The sequence below is a fragment of the Solanum tuberosum genome, unplaced genomic scaffold (assembly GCF_000226075.1).
Source record: "Solanum tuberosum cultivar DM 1-3 516 R44 unplaced genomic scaffold, SolTub_3.0 scf00483, whole genome shotgun sequence".
Classification (NCBI taxonomy): domain Eukaryota; kingdom Viridiplantae; phylum Streptophyta; class Magnoliopsida; order Solanales; family Solanaceae; genus Solanum; species Solanum tuberosum.
The window spans coordinates 173,685-196,438 of record NW_006239406.1 but is presented as its reverse complement, the minus strand read 5'-3'; the positions used below and the strand labels follow the sequence as shown (position 1 = coordinate 196,438).

General features: G+C 35.5%; 1 protein-coding gene across 1 annotated transcript in view; it reads left to right on the top strand.

Moving 5' to 3' along the window:
* The window catches only part of LOC102590845 (guanine nucleotide exchange factor SPIKE 1), a 66,785-nt gene that overhangs the window by 32,701 nt on the left and 11,330 nt on the right, over positions 1–22,754 (top strand). The window contains exons 14-23 of the mRNA XM_006364198.2: positions 1,351–1,420; positions 4,473–4,634; positions 9,791–9,898; positions 10,072–10,109; positions 10,245–10,389; positions 14,595–14,721; positions 16,446–16,639; positions 18,177–18,307; positions 21,311–21,386; positions 21,537–21,647. Of these exons, the coding sequence (XP_006364260.1) occupies positions 1,351–1,420; positions 4,473–4,634; positions 9,791–9,898; positions 10,072–10,109; positions 10,245–10,389; positions 14,595–14,721; positions 16,446–16,639; positions 18,177–18,307; positions 21,311–21,386; positions 21,537–21,647 (1,162 nt within the window). The remainder of the gene's footprint in view (positions 1–1,350; positions 1,421–4,472; positions 4,635–9,790; positions 9,899–10,071; positions 10,110–10,244; positions 10,390–14,594; positions 14,722–16,445; positions 16,640–18,176; positions 18,308–21,310; positions 21,387–21,536; positions 21,648–22,754) is intronic.

Sequence of the window (22,754 nt, the reverse complement as noted above, 5' to 3'; positions counted from 1 at the left end):
GGGTGTGTGGAACCAAAACAAAAATTATTTCAGGTTTGAAAACTAGTAGTAAGACACAGAGGGGTTCACAAACAGAATCAAGGAATGGTGGGATACTTTCAACTTCTCCAGGAGACCAAATTTCATACTTGCTTCAAACTTAAGGCATTAAAAAGAAAAGCTTAAGGTTTGAAGCATTAATGATCAAGGGAATTGGGGAGCCAAAAGGATGAACTTACTCAAAGAACTGGTTGTTTTTTATGAAGTTAGTAAGGGTAGATCACTAACTGAGGTAACAAGGTACAATTTTGGATTATTGGAGTATAAGAAATTGGTCAAATATGAAGAAATTTCATCAAGACAACAAGATCACTGTGGTTAAAGGAGGGGAACATGAACACTAATTTCTTCCACAGATTGGCCAATGCACACAAGAGGTACAACAACATTGATCAATCAGTAATCCAAGGAGAACAAACCCAAGATCCTGCCAGAATTAAAGGGGAGATAGTAGATTTCTACAAGAAGCTATATACAAAGACTATTGATCAAATTAAAGGGGAGATAGTAGAATCCAACAATTGTATGTCTGTTTTTCTAGTTTTTAATGAGTTTTTGCTTATATATTCTGTCTCTATTTATTTTAGTCTTTTTTCTTTTAAATTGTGCTTCACTTCAATGACATGAGCGCTTTGCTTCTTGCTTCGCTTAAGGCGTGAAGCCAGACCTTTTCACTTTTTACTGCTTCGCACTCCCCTAAACACTGATTGGAACAAACAAAAGATTATAAAAGAAAAACTCTGGTGGATTTAGTTGTTTTTTAGCTTTATTTCCTGCATTTGCATTGTTCAAATGTAGCATTCAAGTGGTCCAAGGTGGCAGACTTAATATCTAGTTGTCATGAGTGGCTTGGGCTCGAAACCCTCTTCTGTCATTATACCCTTTTAACTGCGCCAACTGATATGGGATTGATGCATAGTTGAATGTTTTTACTGCTTTAATGTATTGGTTTAATGTGGCAGCTCTGGGTTAGTTTTTGTAACAACAGAATTTCTTTTGCGTAGATAATTTGCATGACCATCCAACAGAACATGAATTAGGGTACTACTTATTGTAATTTCTCACTGTAACTTGTTTATTTTCCTTTCTGGGAAAACTTTAAAACCTGCTACTTGTTGTAATTTATTTTCTGACAATTACTTATTCACTCTCCTGTGGGGGGTGCGGGTGTGTATGTGTGTGTGTGTGTGTTCTGTATTAGTTGTTCTGCTTACTTTTCCTATGGGATGGGTAATTCAAGCTCTATCTTGCCTTGCCAATGTATATTCTCTTGAGAAGTGTGAGATTTTAACATGCTGGAGTTTTATTCAGGTTCAGATCTGAGATATCCTTGCCAATCATGAAAGAATTGGTTCCTCATTATCTTCAAGAAAGTGGCAAGGTTTGTTTCCAATCATGTTTGCTATTGTTAACCTTCCATCACTCTTTATGTTCTGGTAGTGTTTGATGCATGAACTGTTATTTTATGTTTAATTTGGGAGTTTTGTTTCATTTTTTAACTTCTCATCTCGTCTCTTTTTCTGGGAGTTCAATTTCTTGCCCTTCTAGACTGATAATTATAGCTTCAGTACAGGGGCTAGGGTAGCTCCTTCTTTACTTTTCAGGATTGAAATCTTCTCTATTTAAATATTCTATGTTATTTTGCCTTTTTGTGGTAAAGTTCCACACGGCTTTTTCATGAAGATAATTTTTTGGGTATGATAAGAAAAGCCCTGCATTCAAGGTGTTCACAAAAAAAAGTAAAGAGCCCTACAGAAATATGATAATTTACTTAGAACATAAAGCAGCATGTTTCAAGTCAAGGAAGTAGCTAACATCCAGTGTTTAGCAAATATTTTGAGTTGTAAGATAGAAAATCTCCCAACTACATATCTAGGGATGCCATTGGGTAACAACTACAAAGAATTAGAAATATGGGATGGAATTGTGGAGAAGACTGAGAAAAAATTAGCCACCTGGAAGACACAATACCTATCTCTGGGAGGAAGAATAACAATGATCAATTCTGTCTTAGATGCTCTCCCTACTTATGTTATGTCTCTCTTCCCCTTACCTGCAAAGGTGGAAGATAGATTAGATAAACTAAGGAGAGATTTTCTTTGGTTGGGCAACAAGGAAGGAAAGGGCATTCACTTGGTCAAATGGCAAACTGCCCAACTAAGCAAGAAATCAGGAGGTCTTGGCATTAAGAATCTAGGTCTGCAAAATAGGTGCTTACTGTCAAAATGGCTATGGAGGTTTGGTAAAGAGGGGCAGGCTCTGTGGAAGGATGTTATTGTTAGCAAGTATGGACAAACTGATCCATGGACATCCAACACTGTGACCAACACCTATGGGGTCTCAGTTTGGAGGTCTATCAGAAATTTGTGGCCAAAACTAGCGAGGAACATATGCTACAAGGTGGGTGAGGGGACTAGGATCCTTTTTTGGAAAGACAAGTGGATAGGACAGAACTCCCTCATGGAGGACTTTGCAGATTTGTACTCTCTTTGCGACAACCCTGGAGCATCTATTGCTGAGATGTGGTTTCAGCAAGGGTGGAATATAACCCTTAGGAGGCTCTTAAATGACTGGGAGGTGGATAGAGTAGCCAATTTACTGCAAAGGTTGGAAGATTTTCCGGGACTCAACACTAATCCTGATGCAATCAGATGGAAACATGATAGGGATGGGGAATTTTCTGTTGGAAGAATGTACAAAAGAGACCTGGCAACACACCCGGGGGGCATTTTTGGACCTTGGAAACAAATTTGGAAATCCAACACCCCAACCAAGATAAAGTGTTTCACATGGTTAGTGTGCAGAAGAGCATGTCTGACTCAGGAGAGACTGAAAAAAAGAGGATTTCAGATTGTTTCTAGGTGCTTCTTTTGCCATGAGAAGGAGGAAACAAACAATCATTTGTTCCTTCACTGTAGAGTGACTTCCCAGATATGGTATATGCTTCAAAGCATTATTCAAGATCCTTGGGTGGTGCCTGAGCATACTGCTGACCTACTAAACTGTTGGATGAGAAGAGGGGGGAGTAAAACACAGAAAAAATGGTGGAATCTAGTTCCATCTTGCATATGGTGGTCAATTTGGAAGGAAAGAAACAATAGGTGCTTTAAGAATATTACTAACCCAATGCAGAAAGTTAAAGAAAACTGCATTAATACTCTATATTTTTGGTGTAAAGAAGAGGGTATATATGAAGTAGATCAGTTTTTTACCATTCTCAAAAAAAAAAAACATTCAATCATCTTTGCTGATTGGAAAGTATATATAATCGAAATATTGAAAAAACTATGAAGGTTCTGCTAATATCTACTTAATCATTTTCAGTTTCTTCATACCTCATCCATTTCGTTTGTTCCAAATTGCCACACGAGTGCCAAAAGTGCTACTTGCTGTGTTCTTCTTCGCTCCTCCTTTTGAACTTCCACTATAGTAACATCTCTGTGATTGTTCATGGCAGTACACCCTCAATGTCAATCCCAAACATTCATTGCATCAATACCTGTATGCCACCTTAATCTTGCCATGAAGATGTGAATGCCAAATGCTGTGGATTGTCCCACTTTTCCTTTTAAGCCACTTATAGTGGTTGATGCAATTTGTTCTTAGTGTGATTACTTTTTAACAAACGTGTTGTCTATATTCTACAGTTTTAGAACACCTCTTACCAGCTCTAAATTAACCTACTCAACCTATCTATTCTTAATTGAGACGTATTCAGCCTATGTGCTCTTAATTGACTCCTTAACTACTCTAGAAGAATCTTAGAACTGTCAGAATCTGTATGCTCTTTATTGTTTACTCATTGTGATATTTAGTCGTAGACCCAACAAGCCTACTATAGCCCGTAATCTTTGGCCTTGATAGTTTTGAATTATCTGATGGGTGTTATGAGCCTTTTGAATTTTCAAAGCCATACCTTCTCTTTCCTGTTGTTCTCGTCCTGCACATGAGATCCTAAGATCTCCTTTCTATCTGTCTCTTTCCTAATTCCCCTTTCCCCTTTTTTTTAACCCGGTGTACCAACTGCATCACAGAGCTCGCAACCTTCAACAATGAGTTATTTTCCAATTTCCTGCCTCTTATGTTTTGAAGATCTTCTGTCAGATCATTATGATGGTGAGCCATACATAGCCTGGATTTTTCTTTAGTTTCCTTTCTTAACTTTTAAAGTAGATTCCTTATCTTGAATCACTGTTTTTTCAGCCAAGATAATATCTGGAACAGCTATGTTACTCGTTTTATGTTCCCAGCCATAGATAATTGTTTTTTTCTTAGGCAGCTTCCACTTGATGATTAATTTTCATGCTACCTTAGCCATCTGTCCAAGTCCCACTGGATGTCCCTCTTTTGGTTATGTTCATTTTGTTGTGGACAGGCGACATGCATGATAGTCCTGATGACATCATAATTTCTTTATGTTTTCTTTCTTGTAGGAAAGGCTGGATTACTTGGAAGATGGAAAGAATATCTTCAAGCTTCGTTTACGATTATGTTCATCATTATACCCAGTTAGTGAGCGCATTAGGGATTTTTTCCTCGAGTATGATAGGCATACTCTACGGACAAGCCCCCCTTGGGGATCTGAACTTCTTGAGGTAACATAACTAGAGTTGTCATTGACCATTAGTTGTTATTCCCTGTGCTGTAGTTATCCCATTCTAAAGGTACTGTGCAAAAGTTGGGACTTTGTTTTCCCTTTTTTTTGTTTGTTAATTTGTTTGAAAAGTTAACTGTAAAGGACTGAATATTACTGGAGCTTACAAATCAACTGAAATATAAAAATAGGTAGTAGGGAACCTATCTTGGTAATGAGATACTGCTAAAGAATGCAATGTTTGAAATCCAACACGTTTCCTCTTATTTTTCATTAACATACAAATCAGTAGAAATGCAGAAAAATAAATATCGGGGAACGTATCCTGGTAATGAGATACTTCCTTCGTTTCAATTTGTTTGACCTACTTTCCTTTTTAGTCCGTTTAAAAAAAATGACTCTTTCCCTTTTTAGCATCTCTTTAATTTCAACTTTCCACGTGGCATGTTTAAGACCACAAGATTAAAGGGCATTTTGATACATTTGATTCAAAAGTCTCCTGTAGTTCTTAAACTCCGTGTCAAGTCAAAATTGGCCAAACAAATTGAAATGGAAGGAGTACAAAGAAATGAAATGTTTGAAATTGGACATATATTTTTTTTTAATTAATAAGTACATCTGGTGAGTATATTGTAATTACCTTTATAACTGGCACAAAACTTTCTTGGTTTGCTTGATGAGGGAAAACTATTGTTATTTGCATGGTCATTAAACTTTTCTCGGTTTGCTTGAAAAGGAAAATTTTGCATGAGCATTTTATCACTCTCATAAGTTTGCATTTAAGTACACACATGAACCTAAATATTGGGTTATGCGTGCAATAGGATTTTGAGCTGTTGTGTCCCACATTGGTTGTCAAAGAGCAGGCCTAAGGGCTTATAAATGTCTTGAGCCACTTTATGGTGTGGTTCCATGTGCTTCTAGCACCCAAATGTTCTCTACCCTATGGTGGTTTTGGATTTCTCAGAAGACCCATCGGAGAGAGAGTAACGCAAAAACAGCCCTAGCAGTCGACAAAAATTGAAGCACGAAACTTGTCTGACTGGATTTTCTTTCTCGGATTTTTTGCCAATGCTCTAATACTATGTGAGAAATAAATATTTGAGAAATGTTATTTAGATGTGTAATACTTTATTACATTCAGCCTTATTTATATACACTACAATATAGTCCTTTTCCACGCAGGACACTATATACAATCCTTTTACTATTACTATTCTAACACAAGAGATGCCACTTATATAGATGTCCTAGGCTATGCACAATATGGTTGGCAATCAATTCGAATGTTGATAAAATTATTACTATATGTAAGGGAGGATATCAAAGTTTTGTAGTCCTCACAAGAGTAATATTAGACTTTTTATTCTTTGATGTGTTAAGCTAATACATGTGACCTCATTCAATCTCTTAAGATCACTCTTTGTGGCCCTTTGTAATTGGTGCATGTGTGATTCTTTGTTGTTTTCTTGTTGTCCTTTATTTGGTTACTTTTTATATTATTTGTATGGTAAATTTAAGTAATTTTTTAGCCAAGTTTTATTTCCCAACGGGAGCATTTACTAGGTAATACTCTCTCCGTCCCATTTTATGTGACATCCTTTCCTTTTTAGTCTATCCCAAAAAGAATGTCACCTTACTATACCGTAAAACCTCTCTAAATTAATATTGTAGGGACCATGAAATATTATTCCCTCGGTCCCAATTTATATGAGTTTGTTTGATTTGACACAGAGTTTAAGAAAGAAAGAAAAACTTTTTAAATTTGTGGTCTAAAATAAGTCATATATTTGTGTGGCTAAAAATTATTTCGTTAAGGGCTCATTTGGTAGGGAGTATTAGAAGAAATAATCCATGTATTATGTATGGTATGATTTAGCATTATGTTTGGTAGGAATTTTAGGCCTATATGTAACTAGTCCATGGATTAGTTATACACCCTACATGGTATTATAGGATGTATAACTAATTCCTTCCATTTGATGGTATTAGTAATACATAGGATTTAATACCATGTGATTAATCTATGTAGAGACAAAAAATACCCCTCAAATCCTTTTAATCATTTTATTTATTTTCTTGATTTTATGTTCTATATTTGTACTAGTAAATTTATTTAAATAAATCAGCTTACAGATTTATTATTTAGAGAGAGTTGTTTGTTGCTAAATAAATCCAATGCAAATCAATATAATATTTGAAATGTGAGTTGTTTAACATTTACTAATTGAAAAGGCAAATATATGACCACATGATGTTTGTGATCTTAATTGATGTATTATTTGTTGATATATATGTGATTTTCTAATTATTTGTATTTTTGAACAATTTATAAAATTGCATACATATTAAAACTACAACTTTAATTTGCAATTTTTTATGTGTAAAGCAAAAGGTTTATTCGATTTCACTATTGTATATCGTCTTTTGGTTTTAAAAGTAGATGGTCTATCTTTTTTAAATTGAAAACTGATGTTTTGTGAGTGATCAATTTATTAAGATGATAGTTATTTACCCTCAAATAATTCAAGTGGGAAAATAACAAATATGGCGACAAGATTGTTCTTCTCCTTCTTTCTCAAAAAGGTTGTTCTTCTCCTAGCTAGTTAGAAGGGGACAAAAAAATATATTGTCTGGAGTTATCTACCTTGACCCAATTACATAAAATAGAAAATCCCATACTAATTCAAGGGTATAATCGAAAAGAAGTTTTTTGTTATGTTTTAATCCAAACACAAGATTAGGTGGAAAGTAATGAACCAAACACTTAATAAAAAATAATCTTTGCATTACTAATTCCTGCGTTATTAATCTTTGTTCCAAATGACCCCAAAGGGTAAAATGAGCATTTTAAAGTTAAATTGTTACTAAATATAGAAATGTGTCATTCTTTTTGGGACTGACTAAAAAGGATATAAATTGGGACAAAGAGAGTATTATTTTATAGAATTATTATTTAATTGATAAATTAATATTTATTAATTTAAAGAGTGTTTTCGAGACTCAATGAAGGTTAATTTTGATTACATCGTTGGGGATGAAGCCTCAAGGAATTTAAATGAATCCTCCTGTGAAAACGACATTCATGAATTTGAAGTCATGATTAATAATCTTGGTTACCGAATAAGATGGATGCCATTAGTTTGTTAGATTACCCAGGTGAAAGATGAGGTTCAAAGCTTAGAAGAAATTGTTGATACCATCGGAGAAAACAATGTTGATGATGAAGTTGAAGACGAGACAATACCTTTGGAACCAGTTACGTATAAGGAAGCAAGTATCGTGTTTAGAGCTCTTCAACATTTTTTGGTGCAGTTCAAGGAGACAACATCAAAACTTTTGAATGCAATAAGAAAAGTTAGAGATGAGTTTCAAGTAGATTTTTTTTTTTTTTTGATAACCGAGAAATCCGTCTGTGACCCGCCCTTTGGACCAATCACAGCCTTCTAAACTCGGTGGATAATGGGCCCGCCCCTCTACCCTTCTCCACTTAAATACCGGGCTTCGCTTTGCATGGTGTGGGGCTTGAACCTGCGACCTAAGCCACAAATCCTCCACCCTTTGCCACTTGAGCTAGGCCTTGAGGGCAGTTTCAAGTAGATTTAAATTTTAACAAAAATTAAAAACACTAAAATCATATTTCACTAAATTGTCTAGATATTTTTATAATTTTAAAGAATTATTAATTTATAATATTCTTGGGACCATATATTTATAATGAGTCTTCCAAATATATATTATCTTATCGAAGTCTGTGATTTTTTACAGTAGCCCAAGTTTGGGACCGGAGAAAAATATTAATTTAGAGTTTATTAATTTAGAGAGGTTCTACCGTAATTTAACTTGAAAATTTCCCTTTTATCCTTAATGAAATGATTTACAACCACACAAATATCTACGATTGTTTAGACCACAAGTTTCAAAAACTTCAGTTTTTTCTTAAACATCGTGCCAAATCAAACGATGTTTAAATGGGACGGAAGTTGTATTATACATTTAAACATGTTTCGCTAATTTGTTCCTCTCCATATTCTTGTCTCTTTATTTGATCGAACCTGCATTATGTGAAAAAAATGGAGTCTATGTGAAAAAGATATCTAAGGAGTCTTAAGTGCCAGTGTGTAGAGAAAATAACATGTACTTATTTGTTTATTGTTCATGTTTTTTGAAAATAACAGTAACTAAGTACTATTCTTATCTATTCCCCATAACTATTCTGGCTTCATCTCACTACTTTTCTGTGTCCATCTATGGTGTTCTTCATCACTCAACTCGGTTTTGATTCATTTCGTCAAGTTGCAAAGAAAGGTTATAACTTATAACCTTGTTCTTTATGTCTTCCATACATACAACCTGAAGTTTCAACTCCTTCCCTGTGGCAGTCCTATGTGCCTCATGCCCATGGATTATTTTGGCAGTCACTACTCGAATTCTTAGTATTCATGGATCTTGTATGATAACTTATCAAGCTAGCTGTTTGCATCAGTTGATTTCTCTGGTCAATGTGTATTTTAGTTGGTGAAATATCATCCTCAGTTCATCGGCTAGTTGGCACCATGGATTGCCAGCAATGTGGTCAAACTGGTAGCATACATGTCCTTATCAACCATGCTTCATTGATTAACTCTCGCACCACAGCCAAGTCAATCTCCTGGAAATGCCAAGTCAGTTTTGTCTCAGAGCAGTTCTAAGCTAGTTTTATTTCTGACCTCATATTCTAGTTTTAACATACAAATTCAAGTTGTCTCATCAGCTTGAGTTTGAGGGGTTATGTTAAAATCAAGAGAGCGAGATTCTTAATGGTCATGTCATTAATGAAAGTCAAGAGAATAACTAAGATTAAAATATTCTAATCATGATGTTATAAAAATTAGGAATCTGAAGAACTTGGAGACTTAGCTTGTTTCATGCAACTTGAAACTCCTGCATAAGGAGCTCTCTTGTTAGTTGTTAATGACCAATTCAGTAGAAGTTCTCTCTCTCTCTTTCCAAAACTGTCTTGCTGTCTAATTCAGCTTTAAGGGTGAAAAGTGTTATCTTCTGTCCCTGTTAATGTTCTGCTTGGTAGCCGCTGAACAGACGTGGAAACATTGAACTTGTTACTTTTCAACTATGCCATGTGATGAAATGGTTATTAAAGTTATCCAACTTTTGCAGGCAATCAATAGCTTGAAGAATGTTGATTCCACTGCTTTGCTTCAATTTCTTTATCCAATCTTAAACATGCTTCTCCATCTTATTGGCAATGGGGGAGAAACTCTTCAGGTTTGAGACAGTCATCACTGCTGCCTTTCATGATACCTGCCTTTTTTATTTCACTTGGTTCTCAAATAATGTACCTCTTTTCCTCCCTTCACAATTGTTATCTGCTGTTGGGATCTGCTTCACAATTCTAAATGGTAAATATTGAGGTTTCTTTTTTCACTTTCTACTTTCAGGTTGCTGCCTTTAGAGCTATGGTTAACATTTTAACAAGGTACATTTTATAGTTGCTCTATGATTTGGTTTAAAAGGTTGTAAAAAGGTTTCAGGAGTAAGAAATTATATTGCACTCACACTGCTATGTTAACACGGTTATCCTCTATTAATAACATTAGATCTCTACCCGTAGGGTGCAGCAAGAGTCGGTTGATGAAGCTGAGAGAAATGCTTTCCTGGTAAACTTTGTTGATTATGCTTTTGATGATTTTGGCGGCCGCCAGCCACCAGTGTATCCTGGTTTGTCCACAGTGTGGGGAAGTTTGGCTCGCAGTAAGGTAAAATTAGTGACTTGTACTTTTCTTTTGTGAAGTCTTTAGCTTTATACAACTTGAGTGCTTACTGGAAAGCTGTTGGCAATGAAATGCTTAGAAACTTAAAAGAAGCTTGTTACCATTCTAAAAAAAAGAGGAAAAAACCACCTTAGAAGAAGCTCTCATAATGGAATTCTAATGTTCTAGTACTTGGACCAAATAGCAACAACAACAACAATAACATACCCAGTGAATTGGACCAAATAGTACAATGCAAAAACTCAAATCTGAAAAATTAGGAACCATCAAATCTAAAGAGAACAATTGTTGTTCTGATTCATCTTAATTTAGCTGCATGTGTCATAAAGTTAATATTTAAGCTTTACTGTTATTTTAAAAGAAGATACGTAATATCAACAAAATTTTAGATGGAGTATGTTTTGATGAGAATATGTTTTCTGGGACTCCAACTTATAGAATTAGGGAAGGAAAGCTGGAAAATGACAGAAACTGATAATTCTATCAATGCTTAAAAGGGGGAATTTAATGTTGTAATTCTTGTGGTTCCATGCAGCTGTTTGTTGCCAATTGGTTGTCTATGCAGCCTTAGTGCTATTCTCGGATAGTTCTGTCTTGGATTTCTGACTACTAGTCTTCGTTATTTTCCTTTTCCCATCCAGTCACCGTTCATGATCCTCTTCGTGGAAATGTTCACAAACAAGCACAATAGCGACAAACTCAGTATTTCTGTCGTTGTTTTGTTCCCGAATCTCTCACCATCCTTCTGCAATTATCATCAATCACTTCATCTACTATACTAAATAGAAGAGAAGCTACATCTAGAGGAGAAAGTTTTGGTACTTTCATGGATGATGAGAAATTGGTATATGAAAGTTTCTCCACTCACTGAACAGAACACACTCAACAATTTGGCCCCAGCATCCTTTTGTTTTCAACTGTCAATATAAGGTTATCCGTGTCAAGTTTGCTAAATGAGTACTCTCAAATGGAGAGTTCTTCCATTAAATAGAAAGAATTCTGATTTACATGCCTAATGATCTGCCATTTACACTCCTAAATATCTGCTATTCCTAATTGTAATATCTCTAAAAATATGCTACATTAATCCCTGATATCTTCTACATATGGAAAGCAATTGACACCATAATTTCACAAATATTTAGAGCTATTACATAGATATGTACAACTATTAGAATTTGTCCACCATGCGAACATCCCCCCTCAAATTGATGCCGACGAATCTAAAAGCATCAATGTGCCTACCAGAAACTGATGACGTTTTCATGCCATAGATTTTGTAAACACGTCAGCTATTTGAAGATCACTGGATACATGTGGAAGAGTAATGACTCTCTTATCTACAGCTTCTATGATAGAATGACAATCCACTTCTATGTGTTTGTGTCTTTTCATGATAAACCAGGTTGGTAGCAATCTGAATGGCACTTGTGTTGTCACCATGGAGATGAGTGGGATTAGATTGAGGAAATCCATTTTTTGCTAGTAAACCACGAAGCCAAACAATCTCTGAGCATGCAGTAGACATTGTGCGTTATTCGAATTCTGTTGAAGATTTTGAAACAGGGTCTTGCTTCTTGCTCTTCCAAGATATCAAGGAATCTTCGAGAAACATGCACCAACCCGTGATAGAACGACGAGTATCAGGACTTGCAGCCAAATCAGAATCACTAAATGCATTAAGCTGAATCAAAACTAGGAAAGAATAATACACCAGTAGATATTTCCAAGAGATATCGAATAATGCGACAGACAACCACCAAATATAGATGGCGAGGAGTCTGCATAAATTGACTCACTTGTAAAACTACAAAAGAGATATCAGGCCGAGTAATAGTTTGATAATTTAGGCTACCAACTAATTGCCGAAACAAAGTTGGATCAGGAAAAAGATCTCCTTTCGCATGAAAATACTTTACATTCAATTCCAATGGAGTATCTACAGAGGAAGATTCTTGAAGACCAGCCTGAAAAATCAAATTCTGAGTACATTTGTGCTGGTACAAGAGCACACCTAAAGAATCATAATGAACTTCCAACCCCCAAAAGTATGTAAGAGTACCAAGATCTTTCATATGAAAAGAATCCTTAAGCTGTTGTGGAGGCTAGCAATTTGTGAAGAATCAGTTCCTGTTATAATAATATAATCTACATACACCAATAGAAGAACACAACTTGTAGATGTTTTTCGAAGAAACATAGATGAATCATATTTGCTCTTCTCTAAAGAGAATTGAAGCAAAGTAGATCGAAACATGTCAAATCAAGCTCAAGAAGCTTGTTTCAATCCGTATGAAGACCGCTTCAACTTACATACATCTGATGCAGGTGATGAGAGCAAACCAAGAGGGGGTTTCATATTGATATCTTCTTTGAGATCACCATAAAGAAAAGTATTTTTGATATCCATTTGATGAAAAGGTTAGTTTTGTGACGCTACAAAGGCGATAATAGTTCGCACCGTAGTTATTTTTGCTGCCGGTGCAAAAGTCTCCTCATAGTTCACACCATACTCTTGTTTGTTACCAAGGACCACCAATCGAGCTTTGTATCGATCATCAGGACTTCCATCAGAATGAAGTTTAATTGAATAAACTCATTTACATGCAATTGGATGGACATTCGAAGGACAAGTAACAATGTCCCATATGTTATTTTCTTTAATAGCCAAAAGTTCTTCCTCCATTACTTTCTTCTGCCAACATTCAAGCTTGGAGGCTTGTGAATAACCTGTTGGATTAAAGATGGTGGATAAAATATAAGAAAAACCATACAAGTAAGGAGTACGAGATACTTTGGTTGATCGCCGAGGAGGCTGAAGAGGAGCAGGCATGGAAGAAATCTCAGGTAGCGGATCTGTTTTGGGAAGGGGTAAAGTTGTCCGACGTCGTTCATATACAAATCCAGGTTTTAACTGCTTAGAAGAAGATGACAAATCCTCAAACATAGGAAGAAGAGTAGAGACAGAAGATGACTCAACATGAGTAGGAAAGAAATACTGATTCTCAAAGAAAACAGCATTTCTAGAAACAGGAAATTTATTAGAACTTGAATCTTAGCAAATAAAACCTTTCTGACTATAACCTATAAAACACATTTAGTAGACTGAACATAAAGTTTATTGCGTTGAGAAGGAGGCAGATGCACAAAACAAACACAACCTAATTGTATGCAAATTATTGATTTCGAAAAAATGTATGCAAATTATGATAACTAGGATTTTTGTGATAAAGATGATAATATGGAGACTCAAAAGTTAATACTTTAGATGGCAGTCGATTAATCAAATAAACTACAACAGACAGCTTCCACCCAGTATTTAGACGGGATAGATGACTCAATAATAATAAGTACGAGTGGCATCTAAAAGGTGACGGTTTTTATGCCCAACAACCCCATTTTTTTGTGGTGTATATGGGCAAGAACGTTGTGAGACGATTCCTTTCTCAAGCAAGAAATTATTGATTCATGAGACATTCTCCACCAGAATTAGATCTTAATATTTGATAGAGATGGAAAATTGTGTTACAATGTAAGCCACAAATTTCTGGAGCATGGAAAATACCTCAGATTTAGAACGAAGAAAATACATCATCTTTAATAGTAACTGGAATATGGAGATTAAGTGCAGAATCTGAAGGAAAAAGCAACTTTCAGAAGGAAATGAAGAGAAACTAAAAGGTATATTATTGCTTCTAGGTTCAGAAGCCTAAAAGGCATAGCACTCTTCACCCTGTAAAACAGAAAGAACCCCGTGACAATATATTTTCACAAGCGATACTTAACCGTAGTCCGTAGTCTTGACCTAGCACCATTACATGGTTCATACATATCAACTAGGACCAAAAGATAAGGTTTGTTAGTTATACATAACACTGACAGCATCAGGGGAAATACAGAAAACTCAAAAGAGATCTAGCAGGGGTCTATCAAATCAGAAAGTTTTCTACAAGATTCTCCTGCATCATTAAGACTCTCATTTAGTAGGTATGTGATAGATCTGCGTATATCATGTTGACTTATGTATGTCATTGCTAGCTTAGTTTACTGGATATTGGATAACAAATATTTTAGCGCCACAGGAAAGGACTCATTGTACATGACGTTTGATGGCCTGGAAACTACGGAACCATTTAGTTATTTAAGATTTCTGTATTTTTATGTCTTAACTACTTTGGTTTCTGGTACAGGCAAAAGGGTACCGCGTTGGGCCTGTCTATGATGATGTCTTGGCAATGGCTTGGTTTTTTCTTGAGTTAATTGTCAAGTCAATGGCACTGGAGCAGGCTCGATCCTTCTATCACAATCTTCCATCAGGTAATTGCCCATTGGGCATGTTACTGTTGTCATTGTTATTATCATATCCATTTGTAATCATCTAATCATGCTTTTCTTAAATCCTCTTGTCTGAAAAGTGCATTCATTTAAGGTCTTTATAACAACTGTATTCATTGGTTTCTTGTTTTCCTTCCACTCAGTCAACAACATACCCAGTATATTCCCACAAGTGAAGAAATTACAATAAAGAAGAAAACTTACCTTTTGCATGTGATCAAGGAAAAACAGTTGTGGTGTTTTTGTAATTCCATTAGTGATCTTATTTGGCCGGTCTTTTTGTCACGACCCAAACTCCCCTAAGCTGTGATGGCACCAATACCCCAACTCAGTTGGCAAACAATTCTACTTTTTTATTCAAATTCCATTAATTAGATGTATGAAGTAAAGCATTAGAAACAATTATTAGTTATAAAGGCGTCTCAATAGTCATAAGTATGGAAATCATTGGTACAACCCCATAATTTGGTGATATGATTACAAGAGCAACTAGTCATACTAAAGTACAAGTCTAAATAGTCTGAGAAATAAAGAAAGTGAAATAAAGATAGATGGAGCCCGGTGCTGCAGATCAGCCAAGCAGCTCATCCCAAAATCTCCAAGTTGGAAACTATAAATCAGACACGTTTGCGTGCTCCATTCTTTCATAATTTGAACCGGTGGGAACTAGACTCAAAGCACTACAACTTTCATTGTACATCATCTCCAAATTCCTTATAGATTGAGAGCAGTTCGCTTGCGAAGTCGGGTCAAGCGCAAAAAATAATAATCAGATTTTTAGCATTTTAAATATTTCAAAACTTACTTCAAATGCGCCGAAATCACCTGAGGCCCTCCGGATGCAACCAAAACATGCAAACTCGAAGTCACCCTACGAACCTGTGGAACTCTCAAATCACCATTTCTAGGTTGTCTAGACACAAACTTGACTGTTCAACTCGTAGTCTTCAAAATAACTAGTTGTTAAATTTAATGTTGGAATCACTCCCGAGCCCCTCAGGACCCATCCAACAAAGTTCTAAATCATCATATGAACATATTGGAACTTTCACTTGTGTAACCCCCTCTTGTTTCCTATTCTAACATAAATGATTATTTTACTTTGTGAGTTTTTGTAAATCTAATTGATAAGATGGATGCTGAGTTAAAACTTGGGGTGCATAGGAGGTGAAGTGATGAACAGGAACTTGTGTCTCCACTTTTAGGTTTTCCATTTATTCGATGGGTTTTTTCGAGTGATGAAGGGTTGTAGACTTGTAGTAGGGGAATCTCTTCTTACTATATGATAAAAAATTTCTTGGAATGGGATGTTTTAGTATAATGCTCGATGAAAAATGAAAATGCTTACCAAGTTGGAAATTTTGGTCACACCTTGTTACATGTGTCTCTTATACATGATAGTCTAATCATTTTCATCTAAGGAGGTAATCAGGTAGTCGAATCCATCTATGCCCATTGTGAATGATGAGCCTGCATTTGCTTCACCACTGCTATACTTTGTTTTGAGCTAATAACTATGGTTTCCATTACATACATGCGAATACAGAAATTAGGTTTTGAAGTCTTAGACTACTCGTTATTTACTCTGTTTGGGTGCATAGTAGTTCTTTTGAAACTTCAAATTTATGACTGCCGAATAGTTGTGTTTGGAAATTCACTAAATTGAGGCTTTATATTGATAAGCTGTTTCATCCTTCCGTGCACAGGTGAAGATGTCCCGCCAATGCAATTGAAAGAAGGTGTTTTCAGATGTGTTGTTCAGTTGTATGATTGCCTTTTAACAGAAGTTCATGAACGCTGCAAGAAAGGTCTAAGCCTGGCCAAGCATTTAAATAGTAGTTTGGCTTTCTTTTGTTATGATCTTTTATCCATCATTGAGCCTCGTCAGGTTTTTGAACTGGTAAGCTTTCAAACTCAACTTTTGCTTGTCTTTCTGATTTAGTCTTCCCTAATTGCTGTTACCCTTATTCTACGTTACTCAGCCCTGTTAGCCCTCTTTTCTCCAGTTAATGGTTGAGACATAATCCATCACCTTGGTTCCTGCTGGACTCTTCAAAGAGTGTTTAACCCAATATTTACATAGTTAAGAAATCTGGGACCTCTCAAGTGATACCTCTAAATCTACTAAGCAGACATCTGCTAATGTAGTTTCACTTCAGAGAATCTTCTTCCATCACAACTGTGTTTCTCAAGATTTTCTGATCTTTCCAACAATTTAGGTTCAATGTCCAACCCTTTATTCAGAGCTGCTGCATTTACTTATCTCTTAGTCATCGATACAACGGTGGGAGATTTGCTGTTATTAGAGTCTTCCCCAAGCAACGTAAAATCTTTTGAACCACATCCAACCAGCCAGGATTAGAGCTAATCTAAAGATTATTACTGCTGATCTCTCTCTCCCACATTATTATTTCAATCAGAACAAACCACCCACACCTATTGAAGTTCTGTATTATATTATATTCATATACTTCCTCCGTTCAGTTTTGTCTTACTTTCCATTTTAGTCCGTTTCAGAAAGAATGTCTCTTTCCTTTTTTGGCAACTCTTTAATTTCAACTTTTCACATGGCATGTTTAAGATCGCAAGATTAAAGGACATTTTGGTACATTCTACGTATTTTGGTTTAAGACCACAAGATTCAAAAATCTTCTGTACTTTCTTAAACTCCATGTCAAGTCAAAACCAGAGAAACAAATTGAAACGGAGGGAGTACTAATTAATTTTTGCCCATCCTTCAGAAATCTTTCCTATGCCTTCTGATGGTAGATGCAGAACACTACATCTGGCAGATAAAACAATAATAACAGCATCTGTCCAAACTAGTTGTGTTGGCTATTTGAACCCTTGGAGTATATTTGTGCCTGATTTATAGCAGTGCATATCGCTAAATTTATGTTTTATCAACCTTCATACTGCTACGCTAAAAGGATTTCTTCTTTTCACTCACCAGCGCATACCAGTCAGAGAAATTTTCCTTTCGATCGGTTGGCTCAAAAAGTTGTTTCTCTAGGACGCTTGAGTCAACCTGAACACTATAAATCCACACCTAATTCACTCAACCTATATACTGCTAACGTGGTTCCTTCTTTTCACCAGAATGTACCAATCAGTGCAATCTTTCTTTAGGTCAATTTACTAGAATGCCTTCTCTCCTGCTTTGAATTCTTAGCATGACTAAGAAAAATAACGGAAATAATGTCGATTAGGTATGCTGAACCAACATGATTTACACTAAATGTTAATGCGATGGTCGTATTTAATTTAAAAGGGAAACATACATTTTCTTCAGCTCTGCTGTGGTTGTGGCTTTATTCAGCACCAAGCAGAGTTTTCTTGATATCATTATGTTATGTGATGTTACATTAAATATTTTTATTTTGTTTTCCCACAGTCTAATAATTATGCATCTTCCTTGTAATTGCTCTTTTTTACAGGTGTCCTTGTATCTCGATAAATTCTCTGGAGTGTGTCAAACGGTGCTGCATGACTGCAAGCTTACCTTTCTACAAATTATATGCGATCACGATCTTTTTGTTGAAATGCCTGGACGAGATCCTTCTGATAGGTAATTGTTCAAATATTTTCAACTGTCTTCTTTTGTTCAAATACTGGTTAGTTTACCGTGTTTATTCTGCTATAGTGTTACCTTTTTATATAAAACATCTATTCTACAAGGTCAAATGACTTATGTTCAGATTTATTATATATTGAGTTAATTCCTTCTAGAAATAACTTGGTAAAGTCACTTTTGTTTTTGTTTGTGTTATACCAATAATGTTTTACGCATTGTCCCACAAAAGAACTCCTACTATGGAAAGCACTAGTGAATGACATAGATCGTCCCTTAAGTTTGAGTGTAGGTCTAAGTCGTCCGATAAATATACCTTTGTGCATATTAAATCCTTCAAAGATGGAGTTTCTTCTTCATTCCATTTCATCACGCGATAGTTCTAATTGGAGCTCAGATCTAGCATAGAGTGTCAATAGCTTAACAAATTTGTAAACATAGCAGATTCTTAACTTATTTAATTTCTTTTTTACATTCATTGTTTGGAAAACATATAATCAAGATTTCCCATGATATCTTATGCTGCTTACTTTGATCATTTGACCATCTAATATTTTGTTCTTCATTATATTAAAAACATGCTGAGTGAATTTAAAACACTCTTTTTCTCTAGAAACTACCCGTCACGAATCAACTCTTTTCATACACCATACACATCACTTGTCAATTGTCGTGAAAAGTGAAAAAAAGAAAGAGATGAAAACAAACCGAGCCTTTTCTATTCCTCATTCTGCTTATGTTACTTCTAATTAAATTGCAGGGGTGTTAATTTTATTAGTTTCTTGTTTTGTTATATATGGACTCCACATGATACTGAATACAACCAACTATTACTATTCGAAGAGTCACTGAAAGTTGTCCGATAAATATACATTTTACTGAATACAACCAACTATTGTCCAACCTCACTTCACTTTTGCTCCTCTTGCAGTAGTTTATTAGTTAAACTTGCACTGCATGTATTCTATCATCCTAAAATTATCTTAAGATCTTGCTCTCCAAAATCCTTTTCCATTGTTCTAGGGTTTATTGACTCAGTTCCTAGGTTTGTCCATCAATACATGTCATTTTAAAAAAAAGCATCCATCACTGATACTCATCTTGTATGACTAGGTTATAGAAAGTTGGATCTGTATAAATCAACAGGTGGGAGAAACTTGTTTTGTATCACAAAACAATTTGTTTTGTATACTTCATCAAAAGAAACTTGTTTTGTATCTTCTCTGGTTGTTCTCATACTTGTAGCATCCTCCAAGGACTTCTAAAAATGCATAATTCCTTTTAATTAGGTAACAAGGGAGGTATCAACTCATGTTATTCAACTATATATATGTGATGATTCATTTCGTGTCTTTGATCATAAATAAAATGATGCATGTGATAGAGCCAGGGGAGGATGCAGCTATATAGCTACGGGTTCATCTGAACCAGTACTTTCGATGCAGAAGATAAGTTAATGTGTAAAAATCTATTAAAGATTGCAATAAATAGTAGGTTTGAACCCATAATTTTAAAAATACAAATGATTTCAAATACTAAAAATTATGAAGGTTGAACCCATACAACTTAAATTCTAGATCGCCTCTGGATAGAGCAAGTGCAAGTGAATGGATGTAGTTAAAAAGAAAGCAGGGGTAAGCCTTGAATAGGGGCTAATTTTTGCAAGCTCTTGTCGCCATTGAAAAGGGTACATAATGTGAAAGGCTAATGATATTGATAGCAAGACATCTAATGGTTGCATAGTTGTAACAATCCCTATTGCAACAAACTAGATTCCAGAAACTCTAATTATTGTCTAGATTCCTAATACTTTATTGTTTTTGGGATAACCGTAAAATCTTTTATTGATAAGAAATATGATGGTGAAACCTTGCATACAAGATATAAATACAAGAAGAGTGTAAAAAATTGCAAGCACACATGACTTTGTGCAATAGCAGCCGATCATCAAGACAAATGGAATATCATTTGTGCTCCTACAAGTACATAGAGCAAAAATTTTCCACTAATAACTACACAAGCATTTCTCCATCAGTCACACTTCTATTTCTTCCCTTTAGCATTTTTCACATGAATTCTAGAGGAGTCATGTTTTATTCTTTTCTTTCTGCACTGTCATCTGAAGGGTTGCTCCCTAATGATTCTTGGTATTACCCTTTCAATATCAAATATATTCCAAAATCTACTGCGTAACCTAGATTCATAAGATGATGGAGCAGTAAATGATTGTATCCTCTCTTGCATTCTCGCACATGAAAGTTCCGACTAATGTTTAGTAAATTTGCTTTTCATCGAATTTTAACTGTTAGGATGGATTCCTGTGTTTAAACAAAGGAAAGAGACATTTCTTGGTGCTCTAGGGATCCAAGTTGAGGAATATGGGAACTACCTGCCATAGAGTTCTCATTTTTCCTTTGCAAATTGGAGAAAGATTTTTCTGTGAAAGTTCAAGTCCCATGAAATATGCCTCCCACTCTTTGCAAATCTCAACGACTACTGCTATCTGCTGTGTAAAGATGTTCGATATTGCTTGATAAACATCCACATAGACAGCAGCAACGCAAGAATTCTGCTTCTAAAAGTTGTATTTCCGCTCCATTTCCTACTTCAGATCTTGCAGTTCAATGGAATTCATCTTCCCTTTCATTGTGCTCCTCCATAATGATATTCCATATGGTTGCTTTACCTGGTAAAAAATGTTACCTAATAGTATTTCATGGACAAAAGAATTTCTCTGAAAATCTTTTTAAGTTTTCTTCAATGCTTTTACTTATCAACCATAAAAATTGATTTTCTTTAATGCTTCATGCTCTTCTGTTTTCCAAAGCAACCATATGGAATGGCAGTAGCAGTATGCTTCTTAGTTAAAACTTGTTATTTTGATTTGCATGCAGTGCCAGTTGACAATGCTGGCAATGTTTCACTGTGCTCTGCCATTTTTTGTTAATCGCTTGGCCTGATCAACAGTTTAACTTGTGATGTTATATTTTTTACATGCAGGAACTATCTTTCATCTATCTTAATTCAAGAGATTTTCCTTACATGGGATCATGATGACTTGTCAATGAGGGCAAAAGTGAGTACTTAGCTGGATGCCGATATATTTATTCAAAATTTTCCACCAGATAGTATTCTGCTCGTTGTGGGGAGTTGAGTTCAGTGCAATTATCTTGCCTAGCTCAGGCTTTCTAGCTGCACATTAAACTTTCACTTTATATATTTATAGGCTGCAAGAATCTTGGTGGTCCTCATGTGTAAGCACGAGTTTGATATCCGCTACCAAAAGCTAGAGGATAAATTATATATTGCTCAATTATATTTTCCCCTTGTTGGCCAGGTTCGTGATTCTAATTGAGCAATGTTTTATAAGCTTTAGTTTACCCTGATTGATAATGTTGTTTATTTCGCGCATATTGTTCAAAAATACTTGAAGTGTTAGAAATTTCTTTGCAAAGTCTCTACAGTGCTCTACATTACAAGGTTTGGTGAACTTATTTACTAACTGTGAGAATAAAGAGAATAAACTCAGGTTGATTATTCCCTCGAGCTATTGGGGTTTAAATAACTATGTTTACATGTTCCAAAAAGGAAAGAAAATCACTACCTAATTACAATTGGAGTAAATTAAGATACCTCTGTATTTACATATAACCTTGAATATTCACAAGGTATCTTACACCCCCCTCAAACTAGTGCATACAAATTATATGTACCGAGCATGTGACATATATAACTTGTTCTGGGACCGGCTAGGGACTTTGGAAAATATATTAGATCGCACAAACTTTGTGACAATGTCTCCGGAAAGTACTATCTATCTGACAAAATGACAATCAATCTCTATGTGTTTGGTCCTCTTGGGAAACACGGGAGTCGATGCAATGTGAAGTGCAGCTTCCTTATCACACACAATTTTCATTTATTTAATCTCTCCAAATTTCAACTCCTAGTTGCTTGATCCATATTAGTTCACATGTCGCCGCTTCTGCCTTTGATCTAGCAGCCACATTTTTTTCTTACTTTTCCAAGACACCATATTTCCCCCAACTAGAACCCAATCTTGCCTAGTCTGCATTTGTATATTCAATAATTTTCTCATGTTCGTATCTTCGTGAAATAGTCCTTTTCTTGGAGCAAATTTTATGTATCAAAGAATACGATTAATTGAATTCCAATGACTGTCACAAGGAGAATCTAAGAACTAACTTACAAAATTGATTGGGAAAGCAATGTCATGTCAAGTCAGTTAAAATTCAATTTTCCTACCAACCTTCTATATCTTTCGGGATCACTGAGAGGAGGCTCCCCCTGACCTGGCAGGAGCTTAACATTTGGATTTATTGGAATATTAATTGGCCTGCAATTTTTTATCCATGTCTTTTCAAGAATATCAAGTGCATACTTCTTCTATGAGATGTCAATTCTTGATTTGTCTTGAGCAACG